The 26960-nt window shown below is 38.8% G+C and overlaps 1 protein-coding gene across 4 annotated transcripts in view; it reads left to right on the forward strand.

Annotated features, from left to right (window-relative positions):
• LOC129565569 (uncharacterized) overlaps positions 1 to 26960 on the forward strand; it is a 104060-nt gene that overhangs the window by 29577 nt on the left and 47523 nt on the right. For all 4 annotated transcript variants that reach the window (XM_055440583.1, XM_055440579.1, XM_055440580.1 and 1 more), the window contains 3 exons: positions 2157 to 2231; positions 2622 to 6719; positions 10135 to 10222. In XM_055440583.1, coding sequence (XP_055296558.1) covers positions 3407 to 6719; positions 10135 to 10222 — 3401 coding nt within the window. In that variant the 5' untranslated portion in view covers positions 2157 to 2231; positions 2622 to 3406. The remainder of the gene's footprint in view (positions 1 to 2156; positions 2232 to 2621; positions 6720 to 10134; positions 10223 to 26960) is intronic.

A 26960-nucleotide genomic window follows, 5' to 3' on the forward strand; every position in this document is an offset into this window, starting at 1 on the left:
AAAGTATCAAATTTACCCAAAAAAATCAAACACGTGAAAGAGAAGATACTGTTGACTGATTTACAAATCTCAATTACATTAAAAGCAAAAGCAAAAAAGAAAACTTCAAATGTATCTTTTCATCGGGAGGCAGAAAAAGGACCAAATGAAATATATATTTGTGCCAAAGCAACCAGCCACACAAACACACCGGAAATCCCAAATGCGAGCCCACCCATTGCTGGGCCATACCGAGAAAATGCTTGCTTGCTATCTTACCATATCCACGCACACACTAGCGTTTAAAGCTTTAGAAAAATGTCTCAAACAGATTTACTCGCAAAAATTATGTGAACGAACGCTTTCGCAAATTTTTATTTATATCAAAGTGAATTCATTTAAAATGACGACGACGACGACGATGGTGATGGTGAAGGCGAAACGGCACCGCATACAAACACAAACACATGCATAAGCACAAAACATCATCAACTACAATTTATGAATCTCATTATGAGTCAGTGTGCTTTTGCTTTGGTTTTGCTTTGCATATCCCTCTCTCACTTTCTCGTCTATCCCTCCCCAAAACAAAGTATACGTTGTGAATATAATCCTTATAATATCGGTTGTATAGAGCGTTCGCTTTTTGGAGTAATGAAAATGGATGGAGTGATCAGAAGAATATAGCATGGGCGATGAGCTCTCTCTATCTATCTATCTCTTCTTTGCATCACATTTGCCGCGATGAATGCTGTTGGACCGATTTATTGCGCAATTTTTGACTTCGTTGTGCATCTCACAGTTTTATTCATTCTGTCCTTATCTCGTTTACTTTTCATCTCTTTTTTTTCCCTAAAACCCTCTTGCCCTCTGTCGCTCTCCTTTTCTGCTGCCGTTGCCGCCGTCACCACATTCAAAGTAAAAGCTTTTGATTAAACAACATCTGCTTTAGTTATTCAGAAAAATAAATCTTTCGTACAAATAATATTCTGCGGCATGAGCGTATAACGGCATGGCATTTCAATGTTGTTGCTGGTACTGCCAGTGCTGGGATTTTACATCCAAAATAAATTCTGCTGCTTTTACTGATGCTGCTGCAACGCACAAACTTTGATGGTGAAAAAAATGGTAACACAAACATTCGAAAATCCAACCGACTTTTTCCATGAAATTTGCATTGTTTAGTTTGTCTTTTTTTTAGTTGAATCCGCTCCGATTCGGAAAAAAAATTAAAACGCTTTAATAAAAAAATATGGCACAATTGCAGCAACACGATCACCAAATGCTTTATTAGTTCATGGTAAAAAGTTGGATTTTTGTTCGGTGAATTTATGGCATGCAAAGTATTTGAAACATTCTGTTTTCGTGGTTTTTTCAACTTTTCTCGGAATTACTAAGCTCCACACCCAGTGCAACCGAAAACAATTTCAACGTACACTTACAGTTTCCGTATGATTTAGCGATTTGCATCATGTCTTTAATCACTTGCTAAATAGATGAGGCGACGACTACGGAAATAGCTCAATGATTTATCGACCGGAAATGAGCATTTTGCGGTGTCGACTTGAAGCGAATACGTATTACTTACACGGGCCACTTGACACTTTACGGTTGTTTTCAAAACGGCATAAATTTGTCGCATTAAATGAATGAACGTAGATGGAAAATCACTAAGCGAAATCTTACGCACAGTGATAATCGACACACTTGAAACGATGCGACAATGAATCTCAAGAAAGTTTGCGATAAAAGTTTCAAAGTACGTTAGATTGTGAGCATTTGCTCACTTGGCTGGTCTTATTCTGGTTTTAATCTGGCAAATGAAACTTCAAGGGTGAAAAGCGGTCAAACTATTTTCGTTACCGATTCACTTAAAATTGAATTGATGAAATCTGTACAACTTGGTTAGAAAATTAATGTATTGTCAATTTTCTGTCATTTTCTCTTCACACTCTCAGCTGCACTCGCTTTGCAAATGACATATATGTAGAAAATTTAATGGCATTTCTCGGAAAGTTATGTATTTTCTGGGTATTTCCATCTATCACATTAAATATGACCGTATTATGACGTGAGTGTGTCTTAAGATATTCATGAGCATTTGGTATGAAGTCTCAAAACGATTTGTTCTAATTTTGGTATATTGTCATATTTCTTTTCTCTTCTTCTATTTGCAGATTTGTCGCACAGGCAATTTTGGAGTGGCAGCAGACGTTTTGAAGGCGAGAAAAATACGTGAAGCCACGAGAAAGGTAAAAAAAATAAGAAAGAAACAAATATTCAAATTACTTGATGTACGGAGCAGGAGCACGTCATAGCCTCAGGCAATAGCATAAGAATCAGCATAAAAATTGCTCTTAAAATTATTAGTATTTTTCTTCCCGCTGTACTTTGACGATTGTTTCAAGAGGCGACGCATACTTGAAACGCATGTAAATTACAAAACAAGCAGCGCTTGTTGTAATTTTCGCACAAAATGTCCGTGCCCAAAGAAACTCAAATAAATGTAATTATCAAGACAAGCTCAAGATCAGCGTCTCTTTCTCTCTATCTCTCTTGTTCTAACACAACGCTGTAAATTATTATGTATGAAAGAGCATTTTTCTGATTAGATGTGTTGTTCGCTTTTTGTATCTTTATAGGTTTTGGCTAGTAAAGTAGCATTTTTGGTTGGAGCAACCATGATGATGATACCAATGATTACAATTCACGGAGGGAAATTAAATTTTATGAGAATTCAATAGAGAGAAAGAGAGAAAGAAAAAGGCGAACGAGACCAAACGCAACGCACAACGAACCGAAGAAAAGTTGCAAAAGTTTTTCCGTTTTTATGGACGGAATTGCAAAGAAATATCGTCGACGTTACTGTTGAACGGGGAAAAAAGAAGAAGAAGTCGAACGATATACTGCATTGGAAAGCAGAACAGATTCGAATGTGAAACATTAAGTGTAGAACATAATCCGATATAAAATATGCAAAAGGAGCTCCACAATAACGGCCAACAACGATAGAACGCAACCACAACAGCAACCCTAGTCCGATATAGAAAAAAACAAAACGAGTGAATGAGAGTGAGTGCTTGAAACTCGCATATAAAGCAAATTCAAAGCAATTGCCATAATGAATAAATAAATTCACAAACGACTCTTTTATGATTGGCGATTTGGGAGAAGAATAGCGCGCAAAAGAAAACTGGTGGAACAGTTATCGTTTCAACGTCAATTGAGAAATTACTGGGGAATAATAGCACTGCAACACGCAGAAATCAAGGAATCGATTGTCTTCGGTGGGTGGCGAACATCGAGGCGGTTCACTTCATTTTTTATTTCTTTTTTTTTCCAGTTCTGTTGCTCGGTCGTTTCACGTAACGCACTGTCGTTCGTGATTTAAAACATTTATTTTCCCAACTTGTCAATCGCAGACAGAATGAAACGACAAAAGTTAAAAGTTTTTAATAGTTGCCATCACAGAAGCACAATGAATTGTGCCAGCGAGAACAAATTGTTCACAGTTTTGTTCAATCGACGGGCGATGCTGGGAATTGCATTGTTATTATCGACATTGCTACCATTGAATCATGCGGCTCCAACGGCAAAATCGTTAAGCCATTCAAATGACGGCCAAACAGAAACCACATCAACTCCACCACCACCAACACCATCACCGCCATCGACAACAGTGTCACCAGCACCGCCAACAACAATAACAACAACATCGAAAGTCACATTGAATGGTACAATTCAAATGGATAAAATAAATGATAAAGTTGTTTTGCCCCCCGTTGACAGTGCTTTGGATGCGACGGCGGCAGCAGCATCCGTTGTCGCAACAACGATTGAAAAAACACCATCAAATGACAAAGCATCGTCGATTGAATATAATAAAAATGGTGCAACTATAAAAAGCGTCGATTCAGTGAGGGTGACGATACCCGCATCCGCTAGTTCATCGAATAATTATCTTGATAAAAACAATCGTTCCGTTCCGCTGATAAGCATTTCGATATCGGAATCACAGACCCAGCCAACGGCTGCAGTCGATAAAAATATTGATGTTGCGTCGACCTCACTGTCAACAACCGAACCATTGGTGGTGGGTGAAAGTGAAGATCTTGTGACGACCACTACATTCATTCCACATCCCCACAGTAGCACCGAAACCATTTTATCAGATGTTCAATTGCAAAGGAATAAAAATCCAACACAAGAAACCGTTTTCACCACAGAGAATGTGGTACAGACAGCAACGGCAAAATCATCATCGATTTCGGGCGATTTAATGGTGGCCACTCCAAAGTCATCTAGCGATAACATTGCTACACCAACAACGCCGAAAATATCTTCATTAACTGAAATTGATGAACTGTCATTCAGAGTGAACGCAGAGGAGCATTTCAACGGTCCAGCAAATATGCAATCGGAAGCAAACCAACCGTTATCGACAGGGGAGAGCGTCCAAACTAATGGCAATGACAGAGATCGTGATGATGTTGCCGTAACTAATGAAAACAGCAAACCATTTGATGCGGCTGTCGACGGTAAATTGGGTCATGCAGAGACAACACAAACTACCATATTGATTAAAAGCGCATCCACAACGGCCAGCAGCAGCGAGAGTAATGGCAGTGTTGGTGTTGTTGGTAGAATCGCAACGGATAAGACTAATAATGGCAATGGTGGAAAAATTACCAAAGTTTTCGATGAAGAAAAATCATCGAGCAGTAAAAAAGCAAAGCATGAAAGCAACAGCAATAACAATAAAAAATACAATAACAAGAATAATAAAGACAAATCGAAAACGAAGGCGAACGAATACGAAGACATCGACGACGCTTCTGCTACTGCTGAAAAAGAAGGTGGCGTCAACGATCCGAATGGCAAACTAAACGATAATTTATTGAGGGAGAGCGTTTCATTTGTACAAGAGCCAACAACATCAGCTCCTTCATTTGCAACGGATGTGCGCTCAGCTGCTGCTGCTGCTGCTGCTCAAACAACGACCATTAGATCAATGGAATCCCATTCTATTATTGGAGAATCTTTGCCTGATGATATTGCGCGTAATTCACCGATATTTGATGAGATTCGCACCGAACCCGTGATTAATGCGGATGTGACAAGTTTCACACCAACCAGCATTTTCAGCGTCGATGCTCACATTTCATCCACGTTGAATGCACAGGATCCCAGTTCTACCGTTGCCTCACCAACGACGACAACGACCACAACTGAAACACCGACAAAAACTGAAGTCAAAAGTAGCACCGAGCAAAAGCATCATGATACGGTGGGCCAAAAAATAACATCAACCACATTCACACCAGAACTGGCAACAAAAGAACCAGCAAATGACACAACTTTGCCGAATGAAAAACAATTGGCCACAGAAAAAGTGGCAACGGCAACGGAAACGGCAGCAGCAACCAAGGTGACTGCAAACAATGATTCAAACAAACATTCAAACGCACACGGTAATGAGATGAATAAAGCTGATAATGAATTTATGCGCAATGATGGTATGAAAAGCAACCCAAAACCGACAACCGGACCGCCAAGCATTTTGGATTATGATAAATCGAGTGAGGAAATTTTTGATATAGTTCGGGAAACGTCAACACCCAAAGCGGATATAACGTCAACAGTTGTACCAGAAAAACGACCACACGATGCAAACAATGATGAATTCTTCTTGCCAGCCGATGATTTGGAAACGGACACCATGGTTACAGTCAGCACTTCAACTACTAGCGCTGCTGCTATTGCTGCTGTTGTTACGACTTCCGCAACAACTACAATACAAAGTACAGTTCCAATAAATACGGAATCGGCTATTGTTCGGCCGAACACAGATAGTTCAGGCCCAACAATAACAGCACCAATCCCGATCGTAACATCAGATTCGAAACAACAAACAACCGATGTGAACAAAGCATCGACCATTTCACGTGACTCGGATACGATTTTTTATATTTCAAATACGGAAGTGAAAGTAGTGGAATCATCGGTACCCACCCCAAATTCAAAGCAGGAGAATCAGTTTTTTCGGCCCGACTTTCCGGCACTATTTCAAGAAGACGTTATTATCGATTTTCCTTTTAAAAATTCTTCTGGCTGGAATCCTGGGTTAGACGGGCCCAATGACAAATACGAAGAGGATATCATTTTGTCACCCATGAAAAGCAACTTTGATCCAACCAAATTGAATGATGAAAATCTAAGCATTAGCTATGTGGGTGAATCATTTATTGATATCAAAGAGGCGACTAGTGATGACACAAGTGCTGGCAATGATGCGAATTCACAAAACAATGACATTTCGTCGGAGAGTAAAGAGAATGGACGTTCATACGGTGACAATGCAATATCGTCAAATGTTATTATTGAACCGGTTGTGATCCCCGATTTACAGCAATCGATTGGTGTGCCAATCATCGGTGAGCTACCGTCACAAATCAACATTCGCGATTTGGATTACAAAAACGATGCCATACAGTTGAATAACAGTGGCAATAGCATTTCGTCGCACTTTCCAACGCATCCCGGTGATAATCTGCAGAAAGCTCAAGAGCTCACCGCCGAACTACCGAAAACCGATTCCGAAGAAGCCATCGCTTTAATCGACGACGAAGACAAAGTGGATATCACCAAAAATGAAACACAAAAAACCAATACCACCACCGCCGCTGAAGCTATAACTAATGTGACAGCATTCGGTATATTGGATGATGATCCCGAAACAAGTAAGTTCAATTGAAGCTAGCTTTTTAGATTTTACGGTGCATTATTTAGCCATTTTAAGTGAATTAGTTATTTATTTCGATATTTTTTCCATTTTCGTTTTTCACCTTTAAAAGCATTGCTTGGCTTTCTTAATTGGCCCTTTGGCTGCACTTCCATCTCCATTTTCCACCCCAATCCCGCACTTCAGCTCACATTCACCGACCAAACACTTCGATTGACTATAAAAATGTCAAATATCCCTACGAAGCTCGATTACTTCAGCATGGTCGGGGGAGGGGGAAAATTGAAGGAAAATCGCTTTATCGGAAAACTCAAATCCCTTTTGCACACTGCAAACTCAAACGATAACAAATCACAGCATTGAATGTGTGTAATTTAGCTCACACACTCACTCGGTCTCTGCCTCACTCTCTGAACACCACAACAAATCGAATATGGCACTCGTTTCCTCTCTCTATCTCGAAAGAAACACTTTTTGCGAACGAGAGATTTGCGCCCATGCCTCTATAACAGTAATTCGGTTCATTGAAAATAAATTGAAGAACTTTTCGCTTGAGCATGTGTTGTTCCCCCTTTTTTCGCATTCTCTTCATCTTCTTCTTCTCCCTTCGTTCCATTTCCGATTCGGTTCTTTTTTTCCCGTTTGCATCTTCTTTTGTTTTGATGGCAGTCTGTCTAGATGCATTTTGCCATTTTTCCTTCGATTGTGATGCCATTGTGTAATAGATCGACTAGGCAAACCGCACCGACATACTCTCGCACAATCAATTTCATTTGCCTCCACACACGTATATATTCCAGCTCTTGCTCTGAACAAATTTTGGTGCTTTCAGTGCTCGTTCGTTCGTTCGTTCGTTCGTTCGATGTAAGTAACATTCCATTAAAGTATGCACAAGCACATATACATATGTGTTCGTGTGTGTATGTGAAAGCAAGCGATCGCAGCGGAACAACTCCGTTTGTCTATATCGTTTGAAAAACTGAACATTGTCGCTGTTAATGTAAGCCATAATGATGGCATTTTAAAATATGGAAAATGTGGCAAACGACCAAATGTCGTTTGTGTTACGATCGCTAGAGACTTGACAGCCATTTCAACCGGAAAAAACAACAAAATTCACTCTCTTTCTCACTATCACTTCGCATTTTGCACGATAACGATACGAATTGAGAGTCTATACTACTACACCATTTCCTGTTATTAGAAACTAAAATACCATTCCTATACAGATACACTCACATATGCACACATCTGTGTAGCGCTGAAGCGAACATTTTACAGTTCTCTTCATTCGAACTTTAGAACATGCTCTCTCTTTGTTCCGTACAAACCGAATTTTTATTTGGACATTCTCTACTTTTTTGTTGTTTGTTCCTTTTCGGCTAGTGTTTCACTGTGTATTACACATACTACACATATTACTGTGCTATGTAATGTGCATATTGTCCTGTTTTTTTTTCTCGTTTTGTTTGTGCAAAACTCCCGCGATGCGTATGTACAATGTAGAAATGGAAATAGAATTTTATGAAAAGCGACGAGTCGAACGAATGAACGAAAATAATAATCAAAACGAAAACGAACACAATTTTGTTGCGATAGAAAAAAAAGAAGCATTTTCATAATAAAAATGAATGCTTACAATTTCGCCATTCAACGGGACAAATATAGACAAAGAGAGTGGGAGAGTGTGTACACAATTCAATGTAGCAAACAGTAGCATGCGAACGATAGATAGAAAGACCATATGACTTTGGCAAACATAAAGTTTCACTCAACTCAAATAGCGGGACGAATCTTTTCTTTTGTATGAGATAACAGAGCAGCATCAGTAGCATATGCATCAATGACACACACAAAAAAACAATTGGCATCACAAAACTGACGAACACTAGAGAAGAAAGAAACAGAAAAAAATAGACACGAAATATGGTCGTTGTATGACAACAGCAGCAGAGGCAGCATTGAAAATAATGCAAAGCACAAATAAAATAATGATGCACGCATGGTGCACAAAAAGCCAGCGCCAGAACAACAGTGAAACAATTGGGGCCACGCTTAGACAACAGACACGATATAGCGACACAGAGAGAGAAAGAGCAAAAACATGCAGACGTACGATGAAAAACTACAAAATAATAGAAACAATAATTCAAAATAAAAATGTCGGTTTGGCATGTGTATTCACCAAAAATGTGTGTGTGTGTGTGTGTGTGTGTGTGTGTTTGTTTCGGCACATGCCATTTTGCTGTCATTGTGGCCCATTTTATATGGCAATTGTGCCGCCGTTGCTTTGTTTTATTCTCTCTTAAATTCCTTCTCATTCATCTTTTCAGGCACGCGCGCGCCCAAAAAACTTTTTTTACATGATTTCGTTTGTTGTTTCCATTTTTTCGTGATTCTTTTTCATGCTCTTGTTCGAGGTTTTACTACGTTGTGTGTGTGTGTGTGTGATATGCGTGAGCCATTTTCTTTGCAACATTTTTGTTCTGTTTTTTTTTCCTTCATTTTCCTCTGTTTCGGGGAGGAATGTGAGAAAGAAATAAAGCAAGCCGCCAAACAAACGGAGCGGAAAAAGTGCCACCACGACAAATGACAATAGCAAAAGAGAAAAAAAAGAGCGAGAGAAAAATGACTTAATGCGAAAATTCATTTGAGTTGAAAGACAAGAAGATGAGAGCAAAGCAAACGCAACACAAAATACATTACCTAAAATGACGCGATTTACTTCCTTTTCTTTGAACCACGAGGGGAAAAAAATTTGCCCAAAACATGTCACATCAAGTTACATATTTTACTGCATTGCTTGTCAAATCATCACACTGGGCACACACAAAAAGGAGCATACGAATTTGGTATTGAAACAAAAGCTAGGGAAAAACGACCAACCACTCACGCGACAATCTAGTGATGATGATGATGGTGGAATGGATGACACCAAAAGAAAATGTACTGGATCGAAACCTCCACGGATTCACTGTTGCCCAATGCGCTTAAGAAAGAAAAGAAGCTTTTGTTTGTTTGCTCAGTTGGATTCGTTTATTATTTCTTTTGCAATTTCGTCCTACATCTCATATCGCTCCTCTCTTTCTCTTTTCACTCTCATTCTCATTCGTTCCCTCTTCTGCTCGCCTTTGCTCTCTGTAAAATACACAAACTCTCGCTCTTCCTTCGGCCAATGTCCTTTAAAACTTATTGCGAGTGCTTATGTCATTCATTATATCCTACTTTCACCATTTTTTCCTCCGTTCATTTTCTTTTTGTCACTTAATTTATTCGCCGGGATTCGGTGTCTTAATTTATTCGCTGTGTTTTTCCATTCTTTGTTGCGGAAAAAATCCTCATTGTTTCTACCCATGGGTTATAATTAATTATGGCTTCTGATGAATCTATTTTCACTTGAATTCTATTTGCAGACTGGAACGATATACAAACCATAATAATAATCGCTCTGTTGACTATAGTTCCAACGATTGGATGCTTAGTGCTAGTTTTCGCCATTCGGTAAGTACGAAAGCGCATTGAAGAACTTTAAAATAGACATTTAATTGAAATTTTTGGTAAATTGATACTGCCTTCATTGCACACATACGCACAATCACTCGGATTTGATGTGGTTGAAAATGAAATTTACTCTACGGCAGCCGTCATAACTCTGTTTTGAAGGTCTTTTATTTGCGCTCGACACGAGTGTTAATTGCTATTGAATTTATTGAATTTTCCATCATGTCTAGAGAGAGAAAATGGCAAGCATTTTCAATTGTGTCGTTGGGAATAAAAATGGGATTGGTCGAAACCGCTCGTCTACATGTGAATCATGAAACATTTCAAGATCTTTATCTTTACTTGAGATACTTGCCTCGTATCTTGACCAGAAACACAAAAATGATTCACATGTAAACGAGCGGTTTAGGCTAATCTCATATTTATTCTCAACGACACAATTGATGTTGAGTTGATGACGGCGGCGGCGACTGTGGCGGTGCTAATGCTTTCAAAATCGGCTGAAGTAAAATTGACTTTTAATCGGAATTACACAGACATTCCATGATGATGATGATTATATTTTAAAATTCAAAACAAAAGCCACATAACAGCGGCCAACCATTGCTCAGTTCCATGCCGTGAGGCATATTCAATTTTACAATCGGTAAACATAATAAATTCCGATTGAAGTCGTCTCTTCGAACAAGCATTTGGCTGCAAGGGATGTAATAATTTGTATTTTAACTTTTTGCTGTGAAATAAAACGACGACGAACTCCGAAATGATGTGTCGGTGCGATTATAATTAATGCTTTTTAATGAGTTTGTCGGCGCGCCACTGTTTTAGTGGCGAGTGTGTGTGAGTGTGTGTGCGTAGTCAACTGGGATGTCGGTTGATTTGACTGCTGACAGCATCAAAATATGGAATTGTTGTTGCTGTTTTTTTTCTGGTGGGTTTCTTTGACTGATAAAAATAAACATTCATCCATTTCAACGAACGCAACAGAATGATTAATTAGCTTTTGGTCGGTCGACTGAAGCCCCTTTTTTGCTCACTTGCTCGCCCACCAAATCATTTTCAGCTGATGTACGCAATTTTTAGTCGCGCCTAGTTCAGCGCCATATCCAGCCGAGTGGGGTTTCCATTCAGTGGTAGGCAAAAATCTGCATATCGATTCATTGTGCGTATGGTCATGATTAAGCTATAAATTATTTAGTTTCCCATTACAAAGTGATTACACAATAGAATCTTTCGTTTTCTAATTCATTGAAGAGAAAGTTCAATATCGAAATTTACATAATTCATCATAAAATATTGGTATAGTAATATTTATGTATATACGGAAGAAACGGCATACCCAGTAATGTACACACAGTACATTTTGAGCAAAGTAAAATTGTCTATTTTATGACATTCCATTTATTTGTTATGAATTGTACAATATTTGTCATCAGCAGCCGGGAGTATGAGTAGACAGGGTACGGTTACCGAGTGGAGCGCGTATGGTGCTGACTTGGCATTCGGAAATAACGCGACCGTTCTATAGATATATTTATTATTGATGTAATACGCTGTGAATGTGCTCAGAAGGAATAAGTGTGTGCTGCTGTGTATCAAGCGTCGACCGAATTCGCATAGGTGTGCTGTGTCGTATCCGGGGAATTGACGGCAAAGTAATACTAAAAAGCATATTGGATTTTTCCGTAACACTCCAGATGAACGGAAGTGAACATAGCAGCAACAGCAACAACAACCAAAAATTGGAATTGTGCTTATGGTGATCGCGCACTGTTCCGAAACCTTTATTGCTTACGGATTTCAATATATTATCAAATATTGTTTTACACTATTATTTCCCGTTCACAATGTCCCCAGCTCCTCCAATATTGAAATGCAAATTTCTTTTTTCTCATCGCATCGTGTGACGCAGCACAGTGCACGGGATGTTTGGCACACTTTGTGCGCTCAAGCTATAGCAATAGCAAAACACACCATTCATAAGAAAATAAAATACAAAAATACCAACGATGTTCTTTCTTCGCAGAAAATTTCTCATTTATTTTGCAGCAGCACACATGCACCAGAGAGAATACAGAGGAGAAAAAAAAGCAGATCTGTATCTCACACTGCTTTCAGTATAATATTATTAAAATGTTTTTTCTTTTTCAGCGTAGCACCCGTGAAATTTTCCAAAAATTTCAAAAGCATCAAGATATGAAAGATGTTTCACTCTCCCGCTCTCTCTCTCTCTCTCTCTCTCTCTCTCTCTCTCTCTCTCTCTCTCTCTGTCTTCTTCTCGTCCTCTTCGTTCAGGATCAAACAAAAGAAATCAAAAGCGTAAATTTTCGCACACGAATCGTTAATAATAGCTACAATAAAAATGATAAATACCCGCGTCTTCGAGTTGCATCTGCTGGTGTGAGTGTATTTTGGACATTTTCGACGCAAAATTCTAAAGAAAAATATTTAAATGATGAAAGAAAATCAACAGTATTTTTTGTATAAAAGCTCTGGCAAAGTACTTGTGTTCCTTCGTTTTTTTTATTGTTCACTGTTGTTCGAGAAATAAAAGGAGGAGAGGAAAAAAATGTGTCACAAAATGGGAATGAAAGACGAAAAACTGCGATTGAAGCCGGTAGTAAACTTACGGAAGTGAACGAAAAAGAATGATGCGAAAAAGAGTGGCGTTGAGCGCTAGGGTAGCTGCTGTTGTTGTTGTCATCGTTAGGAAAATTCATCGTTACGCATTTACCTACATAAACATTTATCTATATTTGTCAATCTGTGACATATAAAAGTGTGTTTAAATTTAGGGGGATTCTGCCACGTCAACATGTCGCGCCACACCTCCCCAGCTACCATTGTGCTGCTTCGCGCGAACGAAACACTTATGTAAAATATATATTCGCTTTTACTTGTCACAAATTGTGTCTCAACTGTACATATTTATCATCATCTGCCTGCTTGATTGCACAAGCGCTGTTTTTTTTTTCAATTTTTCACCGTTTCTCATACTAACTATGCAATCACTTCTATTCACTGGGTTTTGTAGCAAATTTGCTAGGTTTTTTTCCTTATGAATATGGATTTTTTTGGCATCAGCCAGTAGTCGACAAGTAGTGCTGCATAACAAGTGATCCGATATTAACAAATCGTTCCATCTTGCCTGGATGGAAAATTCTGTCTATAAGATGATGAATATTGGCTGGCACATGATCAAACTATTTCGACCATATTGAAAACTTTATCTAATTGCAAGTTATAGACAGATTACAAACGCACAAGATTTCCTTTTAATTTCAACCTTTGAAACATTTTGCTGTTTACACAGACGGAATTTACCGGGGACTTCCTTATTTTGCCGAATTGTTGCGAGAAAGATTTGCTAACGATACTCGATGATTTTGCGTTTCAATTTGCAAATGTCGAAAATTCAAAAACACACCATTCACTGCGGCAAGAGATTCCGAATCGTAGCCTCCACCCCATCCTCCCGAAAAACAATGCGCAAAATTAACTGAATACGATTTAAGTTCACTGAAGTGTAAACTGAATTGTACACATTGAGAATGAAGGAGAAAAGCGATTGGGAAGCCCCAAGCAAGAGAGCATACATTTTGAGATAACCTCAGAAACTGGTAAATATTTACACTTGACTGTGTTGAATGAACAAGTTTGAAAATTAAATGAAAGATTGGCTCCGTATAACTTCATCGCTCGGACATCGAACATCCTCAACCGGACACAGCCATGTGATTGATAACTGTTCTCCACACTATCGGCCTTCCGTTCAACTCGCTCCCACACACACACACACACAAACACACACTCGCTCTATCTGTCCCTCGCTCATTCTATATCTATCATCGCCCTGGCATTGACAACCGACCGAGACAGAGCCGAGGTTGGGTGCGTTCGTTAGTTTTGTAAACATATACTTTGTACGTGTGTTTATGCGTCGCTTAAGCACAAAGCGTTTTTATATTGAAATTTAAATTGAACAACATTGTTATCAAAGGAAAATTATCACTCTGACGTGCACTGACTCGGAAAACACTTTCCTTTCGGGGCTTTGGCACACCGAATGGAAAATAGTTGATGATAAAGCCGAACGCAGAAACAAATAAAGTTATTTCTAATACTTTTTCTTCAAAGGCGACGCTAGCACACACACACACACACACACACACACACATACACAAAGTAGCACGACACAAAACACGCCGAAGAGAGATCGAACGACAGAACAGAGAGCGAGAAAGAGAAAAAAATTGCCAACAAACACACCATCAGGGAAACACGTTACGTCCGTGTTACGTTCCCTTGTTCGAAAATTGTAAATAATCAACGGAAAAGCGATGCGAATGGAACGTGGCTCGTGCAAGTTTTTCTGCTTCACAACAACCCATTTTGGCCGTTCGCGTTGCTGCTGCTGCTACTGCTTTGTTGTTATTTGGTGATTCTTGACTTTCAGCACATTTATTGGATTTTGAAACGTGCCGAAATGAAATCCAGAACACCAACAACATCAAACTTTTCTCACAAAAATATTCGATTACCAGGGAGTTTGTTATGTTATGTTTACGATCGCCCAAACACACTGTTTACGTTTCAATGGTATTATGTTTTGGCACGGCGATACTATTCTGGTCTGTTGGGCTTCAAATGATGATAAATCAATAAACAAATGTGGTTTCTCTTATTCAAACGACTTCTGCCCATCATTTGACTGGATTTGTATTACTGTGAATGCGCTTTCAGTTGATGATAACCTGCTTAATTGCAAGAGAGGAAAAACGATAGCAGCAAAAAGTGCACCAAAAATGAAGTTCCACAAATTCACTCACATCCAGCGAGTGCTAGAGCGAATGTCAGTCAAAAAAAAATGTATCGCATTTCGGAATAGTTTACTCGCACATTTTTCACGATGAAAATTCTCTCTCACTCTCTTTGCCATGACATACACACAGTAATACGTGAAAAAATGCCGATAAATTCTATGGCAACCGGGAAGAGAAGGGAAAAAAAGAAACGTTGCCAAACGCTCTCGCACAGTAAAACACCGCATGAAATACAAATAGATGAAATCTATATTTTACGATGCGAACGACTCGCTGTTATATTTCAGCCGTTATTTACGATAACCAGAAGCTCAGCCAGTACAATATATGTATTTCCACGTGGATAGTCTTTTGTTTGCATTTGTCGCTTGTCGACAGTGCAATTCGCATCGAATTGAAGAAGGCAAATGCGAATGAAAACAGCAACTATAATACTGCCAAGTGAATGAGTGGGAAAAAAAGTGCGGTTGATGCACCGTAAGCTATTCGCAAATTCACACACAAACACAAACATAGAAGGGGAAAAAACTGCCATAAGAACTCATAAATACAGGAAAAATGGGTTTTTATGTGGAAAAGAGATTGGAAATTGGAGTTATTCACTTTGAGATACTTCTACAATGGCAAATAATACTATCGGATTCATTGCACTTGCTCACCACCTACAAAACAAATATTTGCCTTATGAGGATAAAAAGCTTGAGCCGTTCGCTGTTCGTTGTTATTGTTGTCGTCGTCATCATTCTCATCGGTGCGTATCTTGTTCGACAAATGCTATCGCATCCAACGCCGACTATCACACACATGGTTAGATTCGCCTTGTTTGCAACATATCACTAAACGCTTCATTCTTCTTCTTTTCATTCTGTCCCGTATGCACAGAATTCGATTGCGACAAAACTAATGTTCGCCACCAGCAAATCGGAGAAAAAAAATATCCCATGAAAAATGAAGAGCACAAAAAATGACGACAGTTTATAAAAAAAAAATAACAAAAGTGTCAAAAATATTCCGACGATATAAATCCGTCGCCTTTATGTTGCAGCATGGCTTTTTTCTGTCTGTTGGGCGGAAGGTGTGTGAGTGTGTGTGTGTGTGTGTGTGCACTGTGCAACCAGACGACAGTTTTATTTCATAAAATGTATGTGTTTTGCGCTCGTTCTGCTCATCGCTCGTAATGTATGCCTGATGTTGGCGGTTTTCCATTCCAACAGCATTCTCGAGCGCGTTTACAGGACTTTTTCCCTGTTGTGTTCACTTTTTACCATCATTTATATATACGAGATATTTTCTGTGTGCATTTGCTTGAAACATACCCAACCACATCATCTTATTGCTATGCCATGCAGTGCAACGATGTTCCATCAACGAGAGCTTTCTCTCGCTCTCTCTCGCTGGTTTTGTGCTCAGGTAGACATTTCTATATAAATGTATGCTCAACAGCACTAATTTTCCATCGGTAAATAAATGTGTTTGTAGGGAAGAGAGGCCAACGAATGTGTGCATGACATCTAACCGATATACGTTCAAACATACATGACTGTCGACGTGCTTTGCAAAGCGAACAACGACGATGACGACGACGACGACAACGACCGGCAATGCACCGGATGTGGTCTAACTGTGCAGCCGACTTTGATCATTCAGACAACAGTTTTCACCAATCGAATGATGATGCCAACGAACATTTGCACATTTATACCGTTGCCAAGTGCACTCACAGTCGTTATACACACACAAACACATACACACACGAGCGCGCGTGCACACAAACCATTTTGTTTGAATTACATTGGGCTCAGCAGAAGCAAATAGACACCGACACAGCAAAACATTTTAGCTTTATGTTAAACACACAGCTGCCTCGATGAGACACAGGCCATGGCCAAAACAGTGCAATGTAAATTCGGTGCAATTGCTGCCGAATGGACCGTATACACCTTCCAACAATGTAATGGCACATAAATTATGGTTTTCATCCCATTTCGAAATCATAAATGAAGAGTGCATTTTACCTGCTCTGCATGTCGGCCTATGATCTGCGAGTGCATATGGCACATGACCGATAAGGATGCTAACCGAAACAGTAGAGAGTGAGAGAAAATAAACTGAAATGCTTTTTACTGCAACGATAACACATTCCACAAATTCCACGATTCATTTTTACTTCAAAACCAAACTCAGCAAAATATTATATTTCTTTGGCTGGTAATTTTTCTATTTCTGCAAGCAGATTTCTTCCTGCATTCAACCCGAAAATAATTATATTGCATTTCGAAGTTACTGTGGAAAAACAAAACAAGAAATTAAAAACAGAAAAACTTTCCTAAGTGGATTGCATTTTTATTTTGCTTTGGAAACATTCTAAGTTCATTTTACCTGCATGATATGCAAAGTGAAAATGAAAAATATGCAATGTCGTTCATTGAAAAACTTATCTATGGATCAAAGGCGGGATGCTGTCGACTGGTACCATGGCAGCAGTACTGTGCAACAGCATCTGCTTCAATGAATTTGTTTGTTTCGAGTAATTTTTGCCGGAAGCATTAATTTCCAAAAGTGCAATACACAGAGAGCAAAGTGAACGGACCGGACGTTTGAACGAAAGAAAAACACACAGCAAAATGCAAATGTACTAATCTTGTTTGGTAAAAGCTTCAATTTTATGGTCTAATTTAATTTGTATTTAAAAGCTTTTTCACAAACCAACAACCGACAACAATCAAATATATGTGCAAGTGCTGTCATGTGTAAGGGAATGCTGTCATGTGTAAGGGAATGCTGTCATGTGTAAGAGAGAAAAGAACAATATGCTCTGGTTTATTTACTTCGCAAATTATTATGAAAAAAAGTCGATATTTGTTTGAAGCATTTCAACAAAATGACGTGCACATTTAATCGCACACATGTTTTTGTTTAATTTTTGGCACTGAAACCGATCCAATTTCATGTTTGAATGGAAACAGCATTAATATCATTTAATTACAAAGAGATTTTTGTTTTGAATTTACTTTTCGGGATTCGGTGTGTATTTTGAGCGTATAAAATGAGGTTTTTTTTATTCTCTTGTTCGGGGCAAACCACGAAAGCTTTGAATTGTGGCATCAATTTCCATGAATTTTTAATGAAGTTTTTGAGTAACAATCATGACGCAGTTTTTTTTCTATTTCTGTTGTTGTTGTTGTTGTTATTAAAGTTGTCTTCTTGTATTTCGAATGAAATTGGAGGTGGAGAGAGAGAGAGGGAGAGAGACAGGGTGAAAAAAACACCCAGGATAATTAATGAAAAATATACATACTCTGAATTAACATATTTATTGTTTGGTTCAATTGTTATCGATTTCTAGCAAATTTATTTTACCAAATTGAATATTGTATATGTGTGTGCATGAGTTTTGGCGAATTTAATCGACCTCTTGAAACAACTCTCACAATTAATACTTAAACGAGTTGGATTAAATTAAAACGATATCGATTGATCGTTTTGGTAAATTATATGCGTGCGTGCGTGCGTGCGTGTGTGTGTGTGGCAACACCAATTTCACACGCCAAATATTCGAATGCGAAACAAGCGAATATTTGCACAACTACCAAAGGATACACCCATTTAAAAGCGTTTTTTTTTCTCCTGTTTATACTATTTACATGCACCGAGATTCCATTATAGATTATTACTGTTTGGCTTCGTGTAACAAGGCAATTGAATATGTGTATTGCCTGCTACAAGTTATAACTTTGTCGGCGCAAAATAGCTGAACGAGACAGAAAGAGAGAAAAAAAAGAACTGTACCACGGAATTTCGTTGACAAAAGCCCCGAATTGCATTCTGTGTGCGTGTTATGGGTTGCGCAGCGTTGCACAATTTTATGCAAACTAAATGCAAATCGATTTTCATGAATAATTGATATTTTAATGTAAAATCCCGACACAATATCTGAACAACTTGGTGAAGTAAATCGAATGCTCCACGTTATCATCGTGGCAGGGATGGAAGAGAGAGAAAAGTTGCCACAGAACAATTGGAAAACTTGCCGTTTGTGCCATTGCTGAAAATGTGCACGAATTTCATTTTGTTTGAGAAACTTTTTGGGTTGAAACTTCATTTCCGTTTCAGCGGGAGAGGCAGAGAAAAACAGACACACACACACACACACACACAAAGTATAGTTAATTCCAATAGTGTTGTCGAATCTATCAAACAGTGTGAATTTGAATGTTGTTTTGCTTCAAGTATAAAACGTGCTCATTGCCATTTACGCCCGACCGACCATTTTCAATACTGAACTGGTGAATAAACTGACGCTCCAATTAAAAACCAACGAACAAAAAATTCCTAATTGTCCAAGTATTTTTTGTTTTTCATTTAAAATTCTGAGCCTCAATGGGTTCACAGTTTATAGCTGGCAATTTCAAGTCAATTTACATATCGGTCGATTCAAATGCTCTGTAAACAGTCAAAGTAGTCAATAAATGCCATTTAACGCTTTTGGAAAATAGTTTTTCCGATCGCAAATTCTGCCATTCTAAACATAAACATTTACATTTTGTCGTCATTGTCGTTCAGTTCCTCATTCATTTTATGACGTACATTATTTCCAACCATTCAAATAAAGTCCCTGCTCAGAATCGTCATCGTCGTTGTCCACCATCCCATCGTATTGCATTTTATTTTCATTCTTTCGTTCGGAATGCTGCTGCCACTGCAAAAAGTTACGATTATTATTTATTTTTCCATTTACTGAAAGTGAACAGTTGCTCAAGATGATGCTTTCTCCAGCGATTTGAATTGAAAATAATATAAATTTTCTGAAGAAAAGATGAAACTTCCTTGAGTTGTCGTTGTTTTTACATCGCAACATACATTTCCCTTAGCTCGCACAAACGAACGCACGACGAGCGAGAGAAGTAATGTCGTGGAAAAAAAAGTTTTGCATGGAATTAGGTAACTAAGTAAATGCACCGGTAGCTCGATGAAAACCGTTTACATTTGTCATGATCGCTTTTTCGCTATTTCACATAAAACGATGTTTTACAAACTTTTTCTTTGCTAAAACCCGTTTTTATCTTGTTTCTAGCGAGTTTTTCTTTTCCTCGATTTTTCTATTTCTTCCCCGTTCATTTTTGCGCGACTATTTGTGATCTTAGCTCTTGGAATGTCGTCTTTTTCTTACATGCTCCTTTGTCATTTTCTGTGCCGTTTATTTTTCTTGTGCACTCAACGAAGCGTTTTGTTGTTGCACCAGATAACTTTTCGATACATATCTTTCGTGTGCGACGAGATGCATTACGCGAAATCGTGCACGTTGCAAACTTTGTGCGTACATTTTATAGTGCATGAGTTGAGCTGAACTGAACTCATGTTATTGTTGCTGACGACGACGACGAAGCAGCTATTTATTTTGCTTGCCCCAACATTTTTCCCATCGTCCCGTTGCACGTAATTCCTTTTAATACGTTTTCAGTTTTGTTTGCATTTTCGCTCATTTTAATGGAATTTTCATTTTTGCAAATACTTCAGCTTATGAAATAACATTGAAAACGCAGCCGAGAGTGGGACGACTTCAAGAATGCCAAGAAAAGCGATTAAAGCGCCTGAATCGTTTCATACTTTATTCTATGTTTTTCTTTCTGCCGTTGCTATTCAGTCAGTATTTACAAAGATTTCTTGTATTCAGCGATATCGTAATACATACACAATACACAAGATGCAAGGGGTGTGAGAAATGACTACATTTCAAACAGCTCTCTACCACTCTGAAAAATTGCTGCGTTTTTTCTCGGCATTATTCTCCTCCATAATCATAATTAGAACGCTTCTAATATAAAATGATTTATTACCAAACGAGATTAAATGTGAATTTTTCGGAGAGACTGGCAACCGAAAAAAAAGGCACGAGAATGAACGAGTGCACGGGAGATAAAGAGTCAACAGCAATGCGAAGCATTATAAATAATAATATTTCACATGCCATGTCCATTTTTGTGATCGTGCCGTTGATTTGACTGGTGCTACAGTCTGTCGGTGTTGGTCGTCGTCGTCGTCGCCTCGTAAAATACAATCTCACTCTCTCATTGATGCCACGACGAAAAAAATAGCACATCGCAAACATGGGCGAAAATTCAAATCACGCGTTTTTTCCCCGACGCATGAATACATTTGTTTTTCATTGTCCATTTTTTTTCGGTGTGTGCGCGTCTCCCGTTGCTGATGCTATTGTTTGTTGAATTCGAATTCTCTAGCGAGCTTCTTGCATTATTATTACCATATTTTTTTGCTGTTTGTTTGCTTGTTCCCCTCATTCGCTCTCTCGCTCGCTCCGTTTCCCATTTCATGATGAAAAATGGTTGTGCTCGTTGTGCAGGTGCAATGCGCACACCGGTAAACAGATGCACGAATTATTATCACAGGTTTTTACTTTTTGATGTTACTGTGTGCGCGAGAAGGCTCGCATTTTTTCAAATTAAGTCCACATTAAGTGGATTTGCCTTTGGCTTTCCATTCCACGGAATTCTCGAGCAAACAGTGAGCTGCGTTGTTGTATTGTGTGTGTGTGTGTGTGTGATTTTTTTCCTCACAGAACAAAATTCCGGCACGTCCCATCACAAGCACGGAAAGCGAAACGCAGCAAATCAAATTAAACAAGACATTAATTTCAATTGTACGGTAGTGCAACGGAATGTGAAATCTGGGAGCTGGGGTGCGCTTGAACTAGATCCGTGTGCTGCAATTAGAAAACCTTTCATTACGGTACGACAACATTCCAATTTTAAATGAAATACATTGAAAATTGCAACGGCCAAGGCTATTGTTGTTGTCGGCCAATGCCGGGATTGCTTTATGAAATTTATTTAGCCATCGCGTTTGGCACGTCTCGAATAAATTGCTAACTGAATTTTCACGTTGCATCCACGGCTAAAACGTGGTGTGATGACAACGGATGTCTAATTGATTGTGAAGCGTTTGCGACATATACCACCGGGGACGAGAGAGTGGGAAAAAAAAGGTCAGCGGAATAGAAATGTGGCTCACGTATCGAATTGGTTTGGGTATATATGTGTGTTAAATGGAATCAGGGTAAGGCGGTTGGGGTGATTGAATGTAATCCTGAAATCAAATCAACCTCGGTCATCAGCGGGCGATAGAAATTCGGCCAATTCACACAAATCGTACACTCAATGCAGGCATAATTATGCATTACGTGCGTGCGTGGGTTTTTATTGAGCTGCCAAAATCGCAAAACTCATGAGCGAGTGAATAAAGCACATCCCTCGCATTGACAATGATCAATGGCGTTCTGGTTTTTTTTTCTCCACACAAATGGACATTTAGCCGTACCCAATTTTTTTTCTCCATCATGCCTGTCAATTGAATAAATTCACAATGTTTTCATTTGTAGAGCTGTCACAACAAATTGATTTTTATATACACAATTTTATTGCTGGCGAGGGACATATGACGAGCGCTCGAGCGCGAGCTCGTACATACATTTTGATATTTTCCATTTGATTTGCGAACGAAGGGTTGAACGAAGCGAAAGAAAGAAGGAATCAATTTATTTATCGCGAATGAAAAATTGATAAAAAAAAATCCAAATCCCAGTTGAAACATTTATCAAATATTTCGATGTACACGATGCGGTGAATGCGGGCCAAAGCGGGAAGTAAATCAATTAATCGGCTAACAATGTTGCTCTATATGTAAAATAACAACAGCAGACACACACACAAAAAATTTCGCGCCGAAAAAAAAAACGGGTGGATCGAAGATTTAATATATTTGCTTAGTGCTAGTGAATGTTTTTCCGATTAGTTGAACCGAATAAATTGTTCGGGTATTAAAAATTGAATATTGATTGTTTCTCATCCACAATCTGATTTCGTTCGAATATATTGTGGAAGAGAAAACAATGTATAAAATTGTGTATATGGGAATAATGGGACTGCCGCTAGTAATATTTATTGAGCAGTTTACTATGGTGCCATTCAACTTTTTTTTCCTTTTTCGGAAGTGTGCAAGATAAAGTGGCGGTGGGTGAGCGACTGAACGAGCAAGCAAGCGTGTGTTTACAATCGTTCTCTGGTGAAATAATCGTTTAAAATGTGTTCGCGGTGCTGCTGGCGTGACTTTTGTTTGTGATAATATTGTTGCTGTTTTTCTTCTATTTTTTTTTTCTGTATCAAACTCATTTTTGTTCAACCATAAATTTTATGATTTGTTTTAATGCCCAACGCGCGCATTCGATGCTACTGTTTTCAAACCATGCAGCACCAACTAACGAAAAGCAGATTGTTGTGAATGCGCTATAGCGCAATAATGTTCCAATATTTAATCGGCGAATACATTCATATAAAATATTCATGCATGAGATAAAGGATGAAAGCAATTTTAAAATCGAGGACAGCGACAGCAGCAGCGCCGACATTGTGTGTTGTGCAAAGTTTTGATATTGTTGTGGCCTGAAGAAGAGTCATGCTATCAAATCGCGGCCAATGACATTCAAGTAAATAGCACATGGTTTTGCGTTTAATATGCCCATTCTATTATGAGTGCACACACAATTTTGAGATTTATTTTGTGCACCGTACTGAATTTTCAGCTTCTTTTTCCTCTATCTCTCTCTCTTATGGCGTTTACACCACAATCATAATGTTCGATAATCGTGATAACTAGCGAATCACATCGAAATGACACCCCCAAACAATCGCTTCATGTGTATTGGAAACCAAAAACACATCAATTTTTTTTTCTTCTGCCATGCAACATTCTTCATTTCACTTCGTTCTTGTTTTTTATTCGTATGATGGAAATTAATCTTTGTCATATCACCGATTTTGACTGACATAAAATCGCTCTTCGACATGGATCGCAAACTCTCATCATTTTCATCCGGCTTGTTTGCGACATAAAACTCAGTCATAAACTGATTATGTTTCGTAGAGACGCTTTTCGCTCCAGCGAAACGCATCGTTCATCGCACGAACGCTCTGATGTGTGCGCGTTGTGTAATATGTAGTCGTTGCCATATTTATGATGAATGCCGATAATAAATGTGTGCATGAAACTACAATTCGTTGGTTGAATGCAAACAACAGCCATTCGTCCATGATCGAGTGAGCAAGGAGGCGAACAAATGAGCGCTGCGAAGCGACAAAAAAAGGTCGCTTGATCTTTGACGGCGGGCAGGATACTGTGTATACACGAAATCCCGTCAACTCTAATGCACAATCAAATCACATTTTTAGTGCAACATGACAATGTTTCAAAAACATTCAATGGCTGTTGTTGTTGTTGTTGCTGCTGATGTAATTCCATGTTTTGGGCCATTTCTCTCCATTGGACGAGCGTTCATTCATTCGCTGCGATTTAATATTCCATTGCGTTGCCCCCATTGACATAGCCATCGGCATTACACATTCAAAGCACATCGTCCAAATTGGCAAGTTGAAATATATGACGGAAAAATAGAGCGAAAGCGAGAAAACAGCGAAAAAATACGACATGAAAGTCGGCCGCGCGAAATCAGGGGGAAAACTGGCGAGATAATTAATTATAACGGTGTCATGTGGAATGTGTACGAAATAAAATGGCAAAAGGAAAATGCCAACACGAGAAAAATGGACGAGAGTGAGTGAGAGGGAAAATCGCATTCTCACAATGTCCATGAAAAAAAAACATTCCATCCAATTAATCATTTGCTTTCTCTCGGTTACCAACAGATTCGCGGAACACACAGAACGCCAATTTTAGTGCTCGCATTTGGTTTCCGTCATCATCAAACTCTTGCACCATTTTGCAGCTTGGCCGGGTGTATTTTGCTTGCATTCTTAATGCAATCACGTTCTTCTTTAGCCGTATGGTAGCGGCAAAATAACATTTGCTTATGTTCTTCGTGGTCTATTCGTTCAGCTCCATTGCACTTGATTTCCCAACTGAATTTTCCGCGTTATTTGATTCCTGTGGCGTGATTATTAATTTGAATAATGAAATACCAAAGTGGAATCCAATTTACAATTCATCTGAGCACGAAGTGCAAAATATTCGAGCGGTGTGTATTCGCTTTTGTGCAATTTCATTTGTGCGCACGCACATGCGGCCAATATCATTTGCGTTTTTGCAACGAGAAGAGAAATGTTCATCGACTAATTTTATGCTATCAAAAACTTTCACTTTGAAAATATGCAGAAAACTTTCTTTCAGGCCAAAACTTTTCGTACAAACAAAACCACGAAGCGTGAGCGCAACGCGCACGCTCTCGCATTTGGTCGATAGCATTTCGCTGTGTAACCAGAAAATTTATTTGAATTCTATGGTTTTGCTTGTTGTAAGAAAAGTGCGAAAATGTCATTCTAACCGCAAAATTTCCATTGTGTATGTGTGAGTGAGAGGCGGAAAGAAAGAGCGTGTGTTGGTCGCTAGACATTGACGAACAAAAATAGACGGAAAATACGAGTTGTTAAACAAAAAGCATCACCTCTTTGGGCTCAAAGTGCGTGCTCCAATTATTATTTTCGGGTTGTTTCATTTTCGTAATCATTTTGTTACCATTTTCGTCGCACCGTAAATGACCGCCGTAGGCCGAAACGGTGAGAAAATGTCATAAGATAACGATTATTGAACGGGGGTCGACAGATAGAGAGTCATTCTCGTTATTGCTGAAGTGTTAAATTCCGTTAGAGTGTTAACAAACACACCCACACAGCCACATATAAAACGAAGACAAACCAAACCAAAAACCCCTCTTGATTCACACTATTACGAGCATGATATATGGGTTGAGTGTGCGGCAAAAGTTGTTCGTCATTGTTTCGAACAGCAATAAAACACAATTTTTTGTTAGACACTCTTAACAATACTCTTGAATTGTAGTAAAGTAGCGATGCTGTCGTCAGGCGACAGTCGTATGTTTGTTTCTCTGTGTGTGAGTTTAACATGCACAAGATAATACCTGGATCTTAAATTCAACTGCATTTCAAGAGATTGAAGTAATAAATTGCACGACTTGTAAATGCCATATAGGCAAATCAAAAGTGTCTGGAATGTGTGGAACAAAGGATTCTCTGGCTTTCAATACGACCAAACGTTCAAGATGACATCAAAATTCAAGAAGTTTTCGTTAAATGAATGCAGAATCCGTATGCGGTTTGACCAGAAAAGTTCACTTCGATTTACCGTTTGAGATTTATCTAATCAAACGATATATAGGAAATGTGGTGTAATCCACTGGCAAAAGTCACTGGCCGAAAAGTTTGCCCAAGCTTCTCTCTTCTGCATGTGTGTATATGGTTGGTTTGTATTTTTTTTCTTCTTCGTTTACTTCTTCCGTGCCGATATATCGTTTAAAACTGAGAAAAGGCAAATTTATTATCTCTGAAAATAGTTTTTCGTTCGTTTTTTAGTTGTTATTTGAATTATCCATTTGGTAGCACCACCACCAGCAGGCTATGCACATTGCAAAAACCGAGAAACGGCAGACGGACAAGGCACAAGTGCAAACACAGAGATATATTTGAATATTGGACATCTCCGGCATTCATTTCCTGATACCGGCAACTTTTCAATTGAATATGTAAACTTTGTCCGTTTGCCATTTGCTTAATGCCAGAGGCAATGTCTCTATCCACATATTAAATGAATACGACTATCAAATGGCATCAAACTTATTATCCGTTGCTCCTCCGGTAAGCCGTTGCTCACAAAACTAACCAAAAATTATGAAATATTTTTGGCAAACAGAGGCAAAACAGAGTGTCCGAACGGATAGTTACACAAATCGTCTGAATTTCATGTATGAAGAAATGCCCGACGAGGAAAAAAATATCCAGAAGCCGAATGCAAGCGAAAAAAAAATACACCAAAAGAAAGTATAAAAGTTGGGGATTTTCACCGATGGTCGGTGATTACGCAGCAGCAGCAGC

This window comes from Sitodiplosis mosellana, unplaced genomic scaffold (genome assembly GCF_009176505.1).
Source record: "Sitodiplosis mosellana isolate CC-2019 unplaced genomic scaffold, AAFC_SMos_1.0 Smas_scaffold_3, whole genome shotgun sequence".
Lineage (NCBI taxonomy): Eukaryota > Metazoa > Arthropoda > Insecta > Diptera > Cecidomyiidae > Sitodiplosis > Sitodiplosis mosellana.